This window comes from Drosophila gunungcola, unplaced genomic scaffold, assembly GCF_025200985.1.
Source record: "Drosophila gunungcola strain Sukarami unplaced genomic scaffold, Dgunungcola_SK_2 000001F, whole genome shotgun sequence".
Classification (NCBI taxonomy): Eukaryota; Metazoa; Arthropoda; class Insecta; order Diptera; family Drosophilidae; genus Drosophila; species Drosophila gunungcola.
This window is the reverse complement of record NW_026453197.1, coordinates 6,572,027-6,590,278: the sequence shown is the minus strand read 5'-3', so window position 1 is coordinate 6,590,278 and position 18,252 is coordinate 6,572,027. Positions and strand designations below refer to the sequence as shown.

At 37.5% G+C, this 18,252-nt stretch overlaps 2 protein-coding genes across 2 annotated transcripts; one reads left to right on the top strand and one right to left on the bottom strand.

The window, feature by feature from the left end:
- Positions 1-10,579: 10,579 nt before the first annotated feature.
- Positions 10,580-12,203, bottom strand: LOC128262066 (uncharacterized). Its single transcript, XM_052996099.1, has 4 exons — positions 11,893-12,203; positions 11,746-11,836; positions 11,581-11,673; positions 10,580-11,267 (listed from the first exon to the last, which is right to left on the bottom strand). The coding sequence occupies exons 1-4, from the start codon at positions 12,061-12,063 to the stop codon at positions 11,053-11,055; spliced, it is 570 nt and encodes a 189-aa protein (XP_052852059.1). The 5' UTR covers positions 12,064-12,203; the 3' UTR covers positions 10,580-11,052.
- A 234-nt stretch (positions 12,204-12,437) lies between these two features.
- Positions 12,438-12,892, top strand: LOC128262067 (uncharacterized). Its single transcript, XM_052996101.1, has one exon. The coding sequence runs from the start codon at positions 12,588-12,590 to the stop codon at positions 12,756-12,758; it is 171 nt and encodes a 56-aa protein (XP_052852061.1). The 5' UTR covers positions 12,438-12,587; the 3' UTR covers positions 12,759-12,892.
- The last annotated feature ends 5,360 nt before the right edge of the window (positions 12,893-18,252 follow it).

The window sequence follows — 18,252 nt, the reverse complement described above, 5'->3', positions numbered from 1 at the left end:
TGACCCATTTTCTTAACAATGCATTGCGAAGGGCGCTTGAGGGGCATGGGAGTGCTGCAGGTTACGCATGCGTGGACGTGAACGTTGCCTTCATTTAATTAGGCGGCGACACCTGCGCGGAGACGGAGACGGAACCGAAGTCGCCGTCGCCGTTGCAGTCTCAATTGCAGACGTCGCCATCAATCAGCAAATCAGCGAACGAGGCAAACAAGGCGGCAAGTGAGGCGTGAAAACGGCCAACAAAACTGCTGAAAAAAGAAAAACACCCATGAAGAGGTGGTTTGGTTTTAAGACATAACTTTAAATACCCTTTCTGATTTACATGTGTCTGCAAAAGTGCAGTTTTTATTTATTTTATAGTTAAATGTCTAAGTAAAATTATCTTTTTATAAGCTAAATACGGTTTTAAGGTGTTTTATTTTCTAATTAAATTCTATAACATCTTTAGAATATTGCCCTAAGTTTACACATTTTTGATAAGTTGTGCACTCGCTTCCCATTTTTATTGTCACTTTAAATTTAAAACGCGTTTATCTCGAAACTGTGTTTTCAAAGTCGATTGACAAGATTTTTCGCAGACTACTCAACCGATCTTAATAAAATTTTTTACAGGTCTTCGAGATATAACTTACAAGGTCTTTATTCAATTATAACAATTTAGATAAAAAAGACGTCGAGAACTTTTCACCAAAACTATATAGAAATCAAGTAATTACCTTTTTCCAATAGATATCGATTTAAAAAATATTTGTTAAATTTAACAAAACACTGATTGACGAGAATGTTAGGAAATCCAAAAGCTTTTAAATAAAAAATAATATTTCGATTTCTCAAATTATTTAAGAACTAATCTTTTTTTAAATAGAATAAAAATTACTGTAAAATTTCATTTTTGTTCAAGAATCTTAAAAAATAGCGTCGGTTAGGGCATCGAAACAGACCGCTGCTGAAATTAAATGAAAACAAAAAACGCAGAGAAGAGTGCTGCACAAATGAAAACGAGAATGGAGATGGAGATGGAGCTGGGGCTGGTGCGATGGGAAGCGGGGGTTTTAACGGGCGGAATCGGGGCCAAGGGGCGTGCTTAAGCTCATTTGACAATGAAGTGCTTTGAGCCTGACGACTGCGTTTGGGCGCGTTTTTATTATTTGCCTGCCCCACTTTGCGTACAGCGGCGATAATTGACGCCACGGTGGCTGCAACTGCAGCTCCAGCACCACCGCATCAGCACCCAGCACCACCGACAAAAACAACAACAAATGCAAGGCTGCCTGATGGCCCACAATTTGGACTGCACTTTAATAAAGTACCCATTGGAATGAAGCCACCCAATCCCGAGCCCAAAGTGCGTCGCGTGTTTGCGTGAGTGTTTTTCACTTGAGGCCATCATCAGCATCGTCGATGCATTTTGCCTGAATTGCATTTGTCAGGTGTTATGCAATAGAGCTTGGTTGCAGCCATGTCAATTGGCAACCCAGCGCTCAGCCGGCAATGATCCAAATGAAGGTGGTGTAATTTGGTATTGGGGCGGTGATTAGGGGTTCTGTTATTTAGAGGACTGGCTGCTTATATCGGGGAAAATAGTGGGGACTTATTGGAATTGTTGGTTTAGACAAAAGTTCTCAAAAACCAATACTACCAATTAAAAAACAATCCTCATCTGCATTTTATTTTATAACTTTTTGAAAGAAGTGTTTTATATTCTATCGAAGTTTTAAAAGTATTTAAAGTTTAATTTTCGAAATATGTCTTATATATTTAATGGTATATACATATGACTTATGTATTTATTTTGAAGCAGAATATGAATGTTTTGTAAAGGTGACAACAAAGTGTACACAAATGAAATCAATAATACAAATTAAATTGACAATTTATTCTAGAGATTATAAAAGATAAATGGACTTAGAAAAATTACCATAAGTAAATTTTAAATTATCAATTTAATTCATTTAAAAAAAATGTACTAATTATTTGACTTTCGTTTAGTGCCTGACTTATACTAGAACTAGACTTATAATCAATGGTTTTATATGAGCTTAGTAAACATATTATATTATAAATTAAATTTTACTTAAGTTTCAAGTTTGCGAAATGGATTATTTTAGTAAAATAATACACTTTTAACTAAGACCTTCACTTGCTTAAGCCCTAATCGTAGCCGGAACTTGACGGGGAGCGTATTGCAATCGGAAAAATAAGCTAATTCTTGTCTGATTCCCTTGATCCCGCCAGCACGCTGGCATCATTACTGAATCCAAGGCTTTGTGCAAATTCCACTCTACAATGGCAAAGGAAAACGTTGATGTTGCATGGCATTTGTGTTGGTTTATTGTTGGCTTTTCTCTGGCACTGAGTAAATGCGAATTTCCTGTGCATTGTTTTGAACTGTTGGCCAAATGATCTGCCCCTCGCCACTATTCGCAATTCCCCCGATGACCTCAGCAGTTCCAGAGTTGCAATTAGTAGAAAAGTAATTTTCGTTTGGTTTCTTTATTGTTGTTTTGCGGTTGCTTTTTTCTCTCTTAAATCTCTGCTGCTCAACGGTGCTGAAACAAAAAGTATTCTAACACCCTTTGTTCGCCCAGTTTTGCTAAAAACCCATATATAATACATACATATTTAGCTGAGACTTTGTTGGATGCATGATTAATGTCCGTATTGAGTCATGTCCGCAGAGCGTGGAACCATTTCAAAAGCCAAAACCAATTGAACAGAGCGTCGTAAACCGAAAATAAAAGGCGAAAGAGCTGCGCTCAGGTTTCGTTGATAGCGCAGAACTCATCGCAAAATGGACAGCGAAATGGTGGCACGTGTAAACATGAGACGTGGATTAGGGAACCCAGAACTTCGAAGCTCAACGAGCTAATTTTTATCGCCCTGTGACACACAGAAAACAAAACCACAACGCCAAAGAACAAACCAAACCAACCCACGTAACCCGACGAATGCAGTTTCACTTCGGGGAAAGTGCTCTTCTCCTCCAAGCAACCAACTCGCGGCACGTACTTAAGCTTTGGGTTGGGTGTGGGCACTGCCACTGTTGCTCCTCCTTAGCTCCACTTGTGTTATCTTCACAATATTTGGCACAACGGTCGCCATATCTTATATCAGTTGCACAGATTCGGCAAACAAAAGGCTGATAAGCAGCAGTCCAAATTCAATTTGCCCTCCATCGATAACAGTTCGGGGGATGAGAAAAAGAGGGGAGACTTGTGCCAACGATTGCTCTGTCATTATGGGCCTTAAGAGCTAAAACAGGCCATAAGACAGAGGACTCAGACAGAGAGTGACATAATAAATAAATTTAATCAGTTTGCTGAGTCTGAGTTGCCTGCTGAGTGGAAATCCGTGTCGAGTTCTTAGACAGCTTTAATTTCTGTGCCGACTTATCATGGTTTTTCTTTCAGTTTGCTCCACCAGTTCGTATTTCGAAAGTTGAGCGGTGGTATTTTTCAAATATTCTCTGTATTTGATGGCTTATCTCTCGTATGCCCATCTTCTTCTGTGTGTTTGAGACACTTATTCGAACTGAGACAATCTAGCTCGGCTGAACACACTTAATCACGGCCCAAAAGTCGGAGGGCAACTGCGGCGCACAAGAAGTGTTTCAGTGTTCAGTATTCAGTGCTTTTGGCTTCTCAAATTACTAAACAATTTGAAATCTTATCATGCGGTTGTGACAGCTATTTTGTTTTCATTCATCGATTCCCGTTTCCATTGACCCAATTTCAAATGAGTCCCAATTGACGATTCTAGTCTTATGCGATAATTAACTTTTACTTTCCGCTATTTCGTATCTCGCTTTTATTTTGATTACCTTCGGTTGTGCGGCAAACAAGTCCATTAAACATTCACACAATTTATGCAAATGAAATGAAGCTGAAATTAATTCTAAACAAATTCAAGCGAACAGCGCAGAATGTTTACGTTCGCGTCATGCGGCACTTGACTAATTAACATATTTATGCGATTTATGCGAAGCGCCTCTTTATTTCAATATCGAACTCAAGTCGGACCGGATAATCTTACTCTACGCCCTCGTCGGCTAGATTTTCTTTCGATGTAATGTGCTAATTGGTAATCACCTGTCGAGTTGCACCTGTCGTGGTAGCCGCTGGATCTTCAAGGACTGTTTGTAAATAAAATTTGTAGAATTCGCTTCCGCTTTGGCCTTTTTTCTTCGTTATTGTAATTCTTTGTGTGTTTTATTAGCGTTTTGAAAACCAGTTGGCAACCTGTTGGCCAGAGTTCTTAGTATCTTTATATTACATTTTACAGGCGGCTTGATGCCGATGATAACGATGATTGAGTGGTAGAACGATTTTATTATTATCTATTTATTTAGCTATTCGAGGAATTTTCATTTTGCGACAAGCTTTTTAAGTTGAGATTCTTTCAAGGCACATTCAAAGCTTTGTTCCTTCGCAGGAAATAAATTGCATTATAGGAAATGTCCGCACTGCCATCGTTGTTGTTATTAATATTAACGACACAAAAGAAACTCTTTGTCATCGTCTGCCAAAGTTGAAATTCAACCAATATATATACGCTTTTCCCACCAATGTATTTCCACCACGTATGCTGTCGATGGGATTCAGGACAGGACCCGAGTCCTGTTTGCATTGCAAATTATATGACAGACTTCGATGTGAAGCTGGTCAGAGGAAAAATCCTCTTCCTTTCCAGTCACAGTAAAAGCAAATTGATTGAATCTGCAGGAAATGAGTGGAAATGTGGAATGGCTGTGAGACATATATGAATTCGTGAAGTCGGATTCAGGTTGCCCTATTCAATAGGGCTAGTGATGCACATTCAAAATATATATACTTTATAGGATCGCAAATCTGCCCTTGACTGCGTTGCAAACTTTTGAGTGAAGTTAACGTCAAGATATTTTTAAAGGAATAGTATTTACCGAAGTGTATGTGAAATGTAAGCAAAGAGCAAATGTAAGTTCAATTTGGCTTAACCAATTTTTGTTTTTCACCAAGTTGAAATGCATTTTTAATCAATTTTGTAATAAATAAGAAACATATTAAATTATTTGTTCTGTCAAGTTATTATTAGCTAGTGATAAAAAATGTGATTTCAATTTGAAATGTGGCAAATAGTAAGTATATATAAAAACACTTTAGAAGTAGGGTACAAAAGCTGTTTAATTTTAATACACCCAGCCGGAATCATTTAATTCCCTTACCCGCTTAAGGAATGGCACAACCACTGCACTTAAGAACAACATACACATGCAGTGGAGCACAATTCGTTCAATGCACAGGCCAACTGCCGACCAGCCAACCATCTGGGGAAATGTCGCGACGGGATAATAATAAAAAAGAAAACTCTGAAATAAAGAATATATTAAAAAGAGAAATATATCTCAAAGAACAATACGCAAATTAATCACCACCCACGCGAAACTCGTGCCTGTGATCTGCCATTCGTTAGCCTCTTCTCCACAAAAATGCGACAGTCCGAATCATTTTGCATTATCGTACATTTTATTGCGTATACGCAGCGTTGCAGTGGCATCGGCTTAAGCAGACGGCGACCACGATTTTTGGAGGGGATCGGAGATGTGCCAATGGTGAAAATGTGCCACTGCCGCAAACGATTTTAGTATTTATTATTTGGCTAACGATGACGTTGTCCGGTGGTGGACACTTTGTGCGCCAGTTCAGAGGAAATTCTGGGGGCTACGTTGGGGAAAAGTGGGCAGTGAAAGGCGGTGGCAGCTGTCGGGAGGCCGCTTTCAGTTGGCCACTCACAGTGCCTGGCACAATGACAAATTACGAGTTGAAAGTTGAGTGAACTTTGGTTCCTCTTAATTTGGGTATTTGAAGAACATAAAATATGTATCAGCATTTTGGTTAAACGGATTCGAATCAATCAATTATATCATTATTGACCCGTCCACTTTAGCATTCGTAAAGTACTGTATAAGTATAGTACTTATAAATTACTGTTATTAATATTAGGCCTTAAGGAGATATTGCTTGCATATTTGTTGCATGCCCACTTGTTTAATAATTGTATAACAAGAAGGCTGTTCTTATTTAAATGCAGAACTTTATTAAAAAGCTTTCATATGTATGATTTGATGAAAATGTATTTTTACCTCGTATATAATGACAAATTCAAATCAAATAATATGTATTTTACCCATACTTGGGTATCTAAAAGTCGGTCTCTCGGCTTGACTTTTCAACATTTAGGTAATGGTTTCTCTGGCTTTAGGATACTACCCATCCATTTGCTCTTTCCACAGTCTGCTGTCAGCTGTCCAATCTTTGGCTCCCGACGGTCGAGGCCTTTGGAATTGATGAGGCCTTTGTTGCTGCCTTTGGCAAATGAGGCGCAGATAAGCGTCAACTTTGACGCCCTCTTGAACATATTTTTTCAGTCGGTCTTGTTCTGTCTAAGTTTCCGATTCAGTTTCGATTTCCCTTTGAAAGCTCTGCTTTTCGTAACGCTTTGCTTATCATCGAAGCTGTTGCTTCTGTTGCTTCGACAAAAGCAGATGGGCAATAAAAAAAGAGGCTTAGGCTCGGTGGCAGTCTTTTGGTGTTTGTGTCTCTTGCTTGCCTCATTTGAACCCGACGAACCTTGTTCTATTTCCTTTTACTTTTTTTTCTATACACTTAATTTTTAAACATTTTCTTTGAATTGTTTTTATTTTTTTTTTGCAGTTATTGCTGCTGTTTGTGCGTGACATATTTGTGTGAGCATTTGACTCTTCTCTTTGCTCTTTTGGGATAACTATTTGTTTGCCTCCGAGCTTGACTCGGATTTGTTGTCTAGCACTCTATTTTTCCCATTTGGGGTATGGAAAATTGCCTATCAAGAATGGAAGAGGGTGCTTTGGGCTTATCATTCTTAAGGATCGATGAGGTAGGCATACAAATGGAACCTACTGACTGCTCTGCAAATGAGGAATAAGATTAAAGAGTGTTGTATGAATTGTAATAAATAAATTGCCAGAAGACCAATATATATAAATTAATATTTTATTTATTTCACTTGAGCAAAACGGCAACGAAATAAATATCAGGCTGCCCATATATTTTTATTTTTTTTATTAATCTACACATTTTGATGGATATTTCTTTTTCTTATTTAGTTAGCTGACACAATTATATTTTATCAATATTAGTGAAACACAATAAATTTAAAAGAATCAATTCACCTTTTTTTAAATTTTACTGCGTTGATTGTAAAGTTATCAATTATATTAAAATAAAAATAAAATTAATTTACGGACTCTCTTAAGGGTATATAAATGTCGGTTCTTTTATAACACTGTCATAAATTCATAGTCTTTAGGCTCCTCGTACTGGCAAAGGGAGGGAGACACTGGATGGAGGGACAAAATCATCACTCATCGCTGCTTGCACTGATTCCGCAGCTGCTGCTGCTGCTGCTGCTGCTGCTGTTGTTGCATCCGAGAAAATCCCCCAATGAATAGCAAGTTGCAAACTGCATTTGAATTGCAAACCCGGGTCCCCTCTGCCCCTTCAGCCGAGCAGCACCAACCGACATTAGTTTAGCATATGGTTTACATAACTGAGAGTCGGAACCAGCGGCTGGGAATACGACTGTTTCCCAAAGCCAAACTGAATCCTCGGCTTATGCTGCACTTCTAACTGTCTAAACTTTCGGTTTTTTTTTAGCTATTTAGAAAGTACACAGAAATTATTGTTTTGGATCTTATATTATAACGTTATTTACTTCACGAATTGTGAAATCAAAACCATCATAGCTTCAATGTTTTTAAACATATACGCATATAAATCAAAATAAAGATGTTTTGAAGAAAATGTAACTTTTGCTATAGCTGCAAGGGTATATAAACTTCAACTTGCCGAAATTTGTTTGTTGTCTTGTTTTTAAATAAATTCTAGAAATGTTGTAAATGGTAAGTAATTGATCTTTACAGCTATGAAATTATTTCAGTGTAGCACTTCCTGTTTGTCCTATCGCTAATCCACACTAGATCTTTTGGATCGGAATTCTAGTTTCGTTGCTGCTTCGACGGAATCAAAGATTGAACGAATCGAGGGTCCACGAAATGTACGCAGCTCAACAACAAAATTTATTGAAATGGCAAAAGGAAGACCTTGATCTTTAGATTATCACATCAATAAATGGTTTTCGTGTTTTTTTCTTATTATTTTTTTTTTGTCGCAGTCGATTTGCTGTCGCTGATCTTTTGGCGGCGTCTTCAGCATCTCGTCTTCATCTTCTTGTTGTTCTTGTTCTTTGACGTGAAAGAAACGAAAACGAAACCGAAATCGAAATGAAACGGAAACTGGTGAAACCAGTCGAACAGCAGTGAAAAAAACAGCTAAAAACCAAACCCACTGAACTTACCAAGCCGAAAAGAACTTCTTCGGCTAATTAAGAGTTTTGGTAAGCGCCAGCTAACTCGTATTCGTTTGTATGTTTGTATGTAACATATGTATATTTCGATATCCAAGATCTTAAGCCATTATTTTAAATGCAACTCTATTAAGAGAGTCTTTCTGCGTAAAGTCACAGTCGCCCCGTCTCGACTTGTAGATTGCTTCTCGCAAATGTGTTTCACAAATGACGCTTACGTGATTACATAAACCCCATAAAAAGTGATTTGAACTTGAAATCGCTAAATGCTCCATGCAATTGAAACAAATACATGGCAACAGAAACAAAAAAAAACGGCGCTTGTTAAAAAAAAGACTACAGAAAATCACTGAAATGTGTGGAAATAAAAACGTACTAGCCATAAAATTGTTACAATGGCAACGGACAGGCATTGGCTAAAACAACGGCAACAACAGTCAGTTTGCCCGTAGATCAAATTGAATAACTGCCTTAGCTTTCAGCTACAGCAGCAGCAGCAGCAACAACAGCAACAACAGCATTCAACTATATAACAAGAAGATCAACAAAAGCAGGCAAAGTCGAAAAGAGCGCATCAATTAGGCTTATAACCATGTATGTATGTATATGCACATGTATAAACCCCACTCTATATAATATATAGTATAACATTCGCGTTCTTGGCGACGTCGCTGTTGTCAGTGCAATTGCTGAACTGTCCTCTGTTAAAATGACAATTGCTGCTGTCGTAACAGATGTGGCTGCTGCTGTTTTTGCCGGAGCTACTGATTTTCTTTTCCTACTGGTGTTTTGGGTTTTGCGCTTGCAAATTTTGCTATTTGTCCGTCTGACATTGATTTTCCTACAGACTTAGGCGCTGATGTTGCTGCTGTGACTGTTGCTGTTGCTACTTAGCCAGTGTTGGGAAAGTTACTAGTATTAAGTTTTGGTAAAACAACATACAATTTTTCAATTATTTAAGTAAAGAATAAGTATATAAAACAAATTTTTATTAATATATAATAAATTTAATTTCATTTGTTTTTTTTGGTATTATACTAAATTTTTAATGCTTTTTGTACTTTTTTACTTACTAATTATTAAAGCATTAAGCATCACTTTCAATGTAAATACCAAATCGTAATAAATTAAGAGAATTTTATGATAGACACAACTTATTACTCACCTGGCCGAGTGCAAGATGTATTTGCAAGACATTTTCTATCCGACAATCTGATAACAAGTTGATGTCAGTCTCGATTCTGACTCACAGACAGAGAAATTCTTGGCCAAGACAAATCCGACAACATTGTCAATCAAGATTTCCATCTCGAAAGCGTGCACTTCAAATTTGCAAACTAACTACAATGATTTCGTTTTGGAAATGGTAAAAATCATGCAACACGTTCTGTAATTCGACGTTAATTAATGAACCAAACAAATTAACTATAAAGCCTCACAATGGCAAACAAACAAAATGTCACTGTCGGTTAATTCAGTCGAGGAAGCCGCTTAGAGCCAAAACAAATTAGCAGCAAAATATGGCCAGTCGGCAAGATGCAAATGCAAACTCAAATTCGAAAATTGGATTGTCCGGGTTTTTGGCCGGGAGCCAATTGTTGTAGCCGGAAGCGAAATTTTCATATCCTGCGGACCCGAAATTCGCATGACAATGACAATTATCCCAGGCTAGTGACTATTATGCCAGTCCCATCCAAATACCGGGGGGACACGCCCACTCAATGAGGGATAATTGCGAGTTACGCATACGCCAAGTGCGGCCCAGTATGGGTTTGATTTTATTGCCCAGCGTCTGAGACCCAGAGCCAGGGCCAATTTGAGCCTGGACCAAGCCATTTGGCAAGGGGAAGCCAAACAACCGATCGAAATAAAAGTGGGAAAAAAGAAAATGGGCACAGAGACACACATTTCGGGGACCATAGAAATTTCCAAGTTTCCTTTTTTTTGGGAGAATGAATCCCCATCGGTAAATTGAATTGAAGCGACGCCGGGGAAGGCATCAATTTAATGCCAGGAGGGTGCCTGTTCTCCATATGTGTCTATCAGCATATCCAGAGAAAAATATTTTTTGCATAATGAATATTTGCAATATAAATTTATTTCGAAATTTGTATATATCAGGCGAGCTCTGAATTTCACTTATACAAATTGATTGCGCTAAGCGCTAATTTTCAAAACTTACAAAAAGTAAAGACCTTCTTTAATTTCTAACACTTCGAATTGTTGGCAAATTAAAAAATATTTATATTTATTTTGCCAAAAACTCAAAACCAAAAGTGAAAAGTAATTTAATTTTCTAATATGCTACTTATGTGATAAGCAATATTTCACGAGCACTAGCTAATGTTAATAAGGCGAAAATTTTTAAAGTGAAAACAATTTTTGAGCAAAGGTTTAAAGGCTTTTTTGCCTTTTGAGTGTACTTTCGTATTTATATGGGATTTGGGGACAAGGACACAGGAATCAGCACAATTGGGTTCCTTGAAAGACAGGGCCCAATCAGTCGAGTGAAACTGTAGTTGGTAATTGATTTTGGTAGGGCCAGTCCGAGCTAATTAAGTTGTATGATTTCCTCTCCATCGCCGCAGCTCCTTCACTCATTTATGTCGTTGTAATAATTAGCGATAGTTATGCAATTAATGAATGCTGTCACCGCCATCGGCATCGGTACCATCATCGGTGATCCCAAACCTTGTTGAAGGGGGCGTTGAACCTTCCCGGTCTGGGTTTTAGGTTGTAATTCAATATGTACCACTCGAAGCAAAAGGCTTCCGCTTTAAGAAACTCGAGTTTTTCCGTTGGAAATGCTATGGACTCCAGGAAAAAAAGGGCCTTGTTTAAGATGTCCACCAATGGAGTACGGGTGCGTGTTAAGATGCGCAATTTAACTGAAAGACGAATTATTTTAAATAAGATAATTTAATGCCTATATGTTTAGCAAATAGTGATGGTGATGATGATTTTCGGCTAAAGTATTCGATCGTTGTCCGATTTTAACAAAATAAATCCGTAATTCTGAAATAATGTGCCATTATTATGTATCAATACATATCTATCTGCTTGTCAAATCCCTTATCTCTAGATTTTATATTTTTCGAAACCTCTACGTTCTTAAGGACTTTTCAACGAATAAAATATACCCTTTTACTCTACGATTAACTGGTATAGTTAATGTCTAAGTCACTGAGAAATTTTACTTACCATTATACATCTTGGTCATGTCATTGAAATTGCAGGCGTAGGTAATAACAATGCTATTATAGTCCGTATACAAGATATTTTTGTTAAAATATGCTTTAAAAACAGTTTTAAAATAATTAAACACATTCAGCCTATATATGGATATTAAGGATGTCCAGGACTCACGATTGTTTTGAATATTGTAAGAGGCACAGCGTCGCTGATAGACGGGCAAATCCAAAGGAGTAGTAGCATATGCAAACCAAACTCCTAATAACTATATCGAAACGCAAGTTAGTGCTTATTTTCTTGAGGCCTATCTTTATTTCTTACTCTGGTTTTGTCTACATTTTTTAAGGTCTTCACTACGGGGCATTTTTTAACCTCAAACGATGTCAGCAAAGGCTTTTCCGTAGCCCTGCGAAAACGCACAACTTTTGCTCCATTAGTAAAACATATAATAAGTAAAACAGTCACTAATAAGCTTAAATAGATCAAGCGCATAACAACAATTTTAGGTTAAAAGTAAATTCTTGAATAACCATACGTTCCGAATTGTTTGTGATGGTTATAAGATCTCTATTAAAGAATTGTGGCAAATCAACAAAGGTTTGCTAATGAATTCGTTGCGGGTTTTAAAACGAACGCTTCTGATTCTTGTCAAAGTTTACGTGCCGCTTTCCTACAAAAAGGTTCGTTTTATTTGTTGAATTTATTTTACTTATGTTGAGTATTGTTATATGCCAGAGAATTGCATACCGAATTGTTGTTTTTGCTTCTTGTTACATGTACATATTCCATCACGGAAACGTCCAACGGAATCGGAAACGGGGCACGGACATTCGCAATTGCACTTTGCCGTTGTCTGTCGATATCAACCAGGTCGGTGCAATTTCTGTAACAGCTATTTTCATCTGCATCGGTTGCTGCTGCTGATGCGGTTATGTCATCGCTATTTGGTTCAGTGATTTGACACGGTTCAAACTTGTCTGGGTCTCGAGTTGTAAATAATTAGTTTAGTCTCCAGAATGATTCCATCTCTGCCTCCTTTCGCCAGTTGGTTAGCAATGCTGCTGATCTTAATGGAGCTGGCTGAGGTATGGTCTAATTGCTGCGCCTGTCCATCTCGTCGCTGCAAAATCCCGCAGTGGCCATGCTGCGACAAAAAGTCCAAATGGTGGAATTCATTTCTTGGTTAAGAAAAGGTTTTGTGGAAAATATTTTTTAAAATGTGTAAAAGACTTTAATATATTTTGTTTTATCTAAGACACGCGAAGTTTGTTATTTAAAACAACTAATATGTAAATTAAAACATTAATTAATTAATTTGTTGGTGAGTCCGATTACTAAAGTCATTTAACCTATATTTTTTTCAATGTCAAAAGCTCCAAAACTTCTTCAACACTTTTTAATTATGGAAGCTTTACTTTTCGGTGCATTAAACAGCATAATTTATTTATTTTCAATTAAAATCTGTTCAGATTGGTCGCCTCCTGCTGCTGATTTTTGCGCTTCTGGATGGAGATTTTATTTTTGGTCTACTTTGCGCAACAATTATGTGAACCCATGAACTTTGGCCGATGTTTTTCCACCCTCCCTCCCTCTTAACTTGACTGCATACCAACGTCAAATGATTTATTCAATTTGTGCTATGAAGCGTAAACTTTTTGTTTGCTCGTTGGTTGCGGAAGTTCACTGTGTGAATCAATCGCGAGAGTTGTGAATCCTCTTTGCCCGAGATATAAATAGTTTTTCCACATGACAAACGGATTCGAGCTATGCCGGTTAATAGAGATAGCGAGGACAGCAAGATATAGTTGGTCAGTTATAAATTAAAACATTTTGGGTTGTTCGGCCGGATAAATTGTACATCACTATGGCACTTTGCAGCTTTATTGGATTAGGACTGGTTTTCGGTTTTCCGCTCCGCCGATTTTTTTTTATTTTATGACAGTTGGGCCAAAAAGTTTTCTTTTTACAGCGATATTAAGTTAATTACTTTTGCTCGGCCGGGTGTTTATGGAATGCCAGCCTGCAGACTCATAATTTTTAGTATTTAGTTGGACACACCTCTGGACGCTCTTCAATGATGATGTTGTCAAAAAGCGTGAGCTTTTAAAAATTATACTTTATATTTGAATTTTATGATGCATTTTGCACGCCCCTCAATTGAAGGGCGAACGTGCCTGCCACTCGATGATTTCTCCAGCCTTCGATATCGGTGAAAAAATGAGAACTGCGGCATCCGAAGAAGCTAAAACATTGCCGATGACAAAAAGTGAAACCGTATTACCGTGTAGTATGGAATTACTTGAGTTATGTCTGTGTGCTCCGTTTGGGAATGATCCAGATAATTTGATGATAAGATAAAGTCAATAAATTGTATTACCAAAGGGAGATCAGAGAATGAGATTTATGATATTACACATATATTTTGAAAATTCCATGAACACAACTACTAAAATAATCATTTTTAAACGAAAATACCATAAAATATGTTAACTTATGTTTTATTTTAGATAAACAAAAGTACCGACACAAAACGGTGAATATGTAAATGCTTATTAAAATTGAAATATTGCTTATTCTAATCTATAAATGTATAAATATGCATTATATAGAGAAAAATATTATATGCACTTCATACAGGCACTAACTGAGTTTATTCTATCTACCTAGCGATTGCTAAGGCGTAAACTTAATACCAAGCTCATGTTTTCTAGTTTTTGTTAACCATTTTTTTGGAAAACATTTTTTCAAGACTGACAACGATGCCAAGCAGATATGCGTCTGTCAAAGTATCGCAAAATGTGTTGCTCATATAAATTTCATTTATGCCAGTTAAATTAATTACTGTCAACACATGCGAGGCGGCAGTGCCACCACCACAGCACAGCCATCGTCATCGCCAAGAAGAGCAGCCACAGCAAAAACAATTGCCAATCAGCCACAGAAACTAAAGCAGGCCAGGCGTCCAACCAAAAGTCCAAAAAACAACGCAGAAAACTTGGACGCAGAGTGCTGCGAGAGTCGAGCGTGTTGCGAACATAAACACAAAGTCATAAAGTTTTTACACAAAAACATTTAATTTTATTGCATTTTTGGGCAGCAGCCAGAGCCCATACCCAAGACCCCAGACCCCAGACCCAATACCCCGAACCAGACGACGTCGTGAACAATGCACAGCACAAAACTTGGGCGTGGGGTGTGCTCCAATGGGCGGGCATGGTCTGCTGGCCAGGCCAACTTAATTTGCCGCAAATCGAGCAAAACTGCAGCAAACAGAAGCGCTCGAAAAAGAAGCGAAGCAAACACCGCACACAATTTTCGGCAGGACAGACATATTATTTTTATTTAAAATGTTCGTGGTGAAGTAGAAAAAATGAAGAAAAATGTTAAGTGTTAGATCAATTTTATCGAAAATACCTTTAAATAAGCAAAATACATATTTATTGTATTTTTTTTTGAGAAACCTAACGGTCCTTAAATTTTTTTTATTCATGGTTCTCTAAAAGGGTCATGTTGTTTTTTTGCTCGGACTTACTAAAAAACCTAAGGTGGTGTCATAAGGATATTACAAATAATTTTAATTTTAGGAACATTAAACATGATTATTAATGTATTCGTGTTTATGAAAATTATTAAAGTATATGAAAACAACCTTTTAGCATTTGTACAACGATTCCTTAACAATGGCCACCCTAAGAAGAGGAATATTTTTTGTCAAGTTTCTAAGCATGCTAAAATAAGATTTTATTGAAATAAATAATAAAAAAGTATAATTTTCACCCAAGCATAACTAATTTATAACTCTACTTATGACTATGTTTAATTTGTCCCGTTCAAAACGGGCACAATCATAAAATTCGGCACTTGCAGTTGCCTAGATGATGTGACCAATGACTTGCCCCGTTGGGATTGTTCCCACACGACTCGAATGGCAGGCCCGCTTGACGTCAGCAGCACATTCGACCAAAATCACAAACACAATGTCGACATGCATCTGCAGATGTTTAGACAACTTCTTGTCTTGGGAGTCACAACTGAAACGAGAAACCGAAAATCAGTGTTGCGAGCGGGCGGCACACTGAGACATGGGCAAGTAAAGTTCTTATATTTTTCTTTTTTGAGGCTTTTGTTGTTTTCCCTTCTTTTACACTACCTCTTGCCTAGAACTGTCCTATTTTTGGCATATGGCTAGCGTGCAGCATTAAAATAAGAATTATGCAGCAGACGGCAGACTGCAAAATGCAAAATGTAGCACGAAGTGAGAGGAAAAAAACATCCAGAGTGCGTATACGTAATGTGCATTAACATCAACAAGTGTGGAGGAAAATTTGCCTAGATTTGTGGGACTTATGGGAGGAGGAGAAGGCGGACGAATGGTGTTGGAAATTGTGTGCTCCCTGCAAATGGGAACAGTGCCAACAACAAATTTTTGGTCGATGTCATTTCAAAATGATTTTCAATGCAGGACCTTTGAGAGCCGCAAAATGTTTGAAATAACGAAGCCAATAGTAACCATAACGATGATTACGGGTCTAACTGGCGGTGATTGTGGCCTACTCTGTTTGGTTAAAACACACGTATGGATCTCTTTCAGGCCATTTTAGATGCGAAGTATTTAATGAACTGTTTACGTATCATACAGCCAAATTTTAATAGTAACCATTTTCGTTTGACTTTTTTAACGATTCACTTTTACCAATTTTGATCAAGTAGGTGTTTTAATCATTTTCTTTCAGCTTCAACAACCGAAAATTGAAATTGTTTAATACATTTTATCTTTTTATTAAAGTTTTCGAATTGTTTTAGTGTCTTATTCTGTACAATTTATATTTTAAATCGTGTATTTTGTTTTATGTATGAAAGTCGCCTGATCCGGCATGTCCCGGCTTATATATTAATTAAAATGGAAATAAATAACACTGCGAACTTGCGTAGAAACATACAGGCTCTATAAAGTTGGAAAAGTCTCTTTCACTGCGTTGTAAACTTTTGACTGAAATATGTATATTATATGCTCCTTATAAGGGTATTCAAAACACTTTAGGGGGCACAATTTGGTTAACAAGTTTTTATAGTGGAAAATTTGAATTTATGCATTTTATTCTGTCAGAACAATGGGCACTTTTTATTTATTTTAATGCACCAGCGTTTCCTTACTGCGAGATTCCCACCATATGTTACGTATTTCTTCCTTAGCGCAACCAAACCACCCTAAAGGCAACTGCCAGTGTCAGTGTCGGATGAACAACAATCAAGACATTTACATATGGCGAGGGGTGTTTGCTTAGACATAAGACTAGATCCCCAACCCAAACTCAAACCCTCCGACCCTTTTCCCGTGCCCTAGTGGAAATTCAAGGGCAACCTAAACATACTAATTTACGTTGTCCGGACGAAGAGAGATTTGGGCGACGATAAAAGCATGCAGGACCTCTGACCTCCACCCCTGTCATTCTGGACACGCCCCCACCCCCTGGCCAGGCTCAAGGCTCTAGGCTCCTGGGCCGTGGCCCGTGGCATATGTCTGGGATGCTCATTAAGGGCGCACAGCATGGCGTGGCGAATGTCACAACAAAGTGGGGTAAAGCCTGTCGGATGGGGGGTAGACAGCCCCGCGGGGATTTTTTATTTGACTCTGCAGTCAGAGCCCACCATTTTTTTCATTTCTCACCCAGTATTCGTCAAATATGTCAAATATATAGCTGATGCTGTTGTAATACTAGTTCAAAGAGTGGAAAACCCTCTTTATTCTGGAATGAGTAAATAATTATTTTCTACTTTATTTGAAATAATACATTTTTGTGCTGTTATGAATGGGAATCGGGGTACCTTCACGTCGCAAGACAACAAAATTTTGTATTCTGAATTTTGGCTACTGCTTTGTTGCTTTTCCTTCGGCTGGTGACGATGGCACCAAGTTATTTGTTTTATAAGGGACCTGGTGGCAAAAAATTCGTGGAACAAAGAAGGGAGGGAGGGAGGCAGGCGGACGGTTTCGGCCTTTCAACTTTTATTCCTTATCCGTCCTTTTTTATTGTTCTGTTTTCACTGCGGTTGTCAGTATTGTTGCTGCTGCTGTTTTGGGTAATTCAATTTACTGCCACAATTTTCATTTGTGCAAATTTCAAATGACTCGAGGTTATGTACAGTGTGTCTTTATGTATTTATATATATAGTGTATGGCAGCGTCCAGTTCTTGGGACCTTGTCTGCGAACAATTTCATGCACAGTTTGTTTGGTCTTTTATTTTTATTTGTGAAAAATTAGCCCTGGTACTGGCTGCTTTAGTTAATTCACACTCCCCTCTGAAATCTTAAGTTGTTGGTGACTTTAGTTTGGATTCTATCAGAAGGTTATTAGATTACCGGTGATAATTTTTTTTATATTTCTGGTGGTACTTAAAATGGATGGTAATATAATATAGTTGCCAGTCAAAAGATTGAAAAATTATTTAAAATAAATTCTAACTTCGTTTACAACTTAAGATAAAGTCACTTAAAAAACGTCTTCAGTCGTACTCTTTCCAGCTTGTTTTTATTAGCTTATCAGCTTCCATTCTTATCAAAAATACATTTCAATAATTTAATTTGAAATTTACACTAAGTTTATCTATTACACACATTTGTGTTAAGTTATCTAAATCTAAGCTTTAATAATTAATCTGTATGCGTAACATAAGAAACT

What these genes read in the sequence shown, in the direction of transcription:
- LOC128262066 (XM_052996099.1), bottom strand. Translation starts at nt 12,063, where the DNA reads ATGCGCTTGATCTATTTAAGCTTATTAGTGACTGTTTTACTTATTATA. An exon ending in AAAATGTAGACAAAACCAGA is followed by an intron (nt 11,837 to 11,892) that starts GTAAGAAATAAA and finishes GTTTCGATATAG; the next exon opens with TTATTAGGAGTTTGGTTTGC. An exon ending in TTACAATATTCAAAACAATC is followed by an intron (nt 11,674 to 11,745) that starts GTGAGTCCTGGA and finishes CTGTTTTTAAAG; the next exon opens with CATATTTTAACAAAAATATC.
- LOC128262067 (XM_052996101.1), top strand. Translation starts at nt 12,588, where the DNA reads ATGATTCCATCTCTGCCTCCTTTCGCCAGTTGGTTAGCAATGCTGCTG.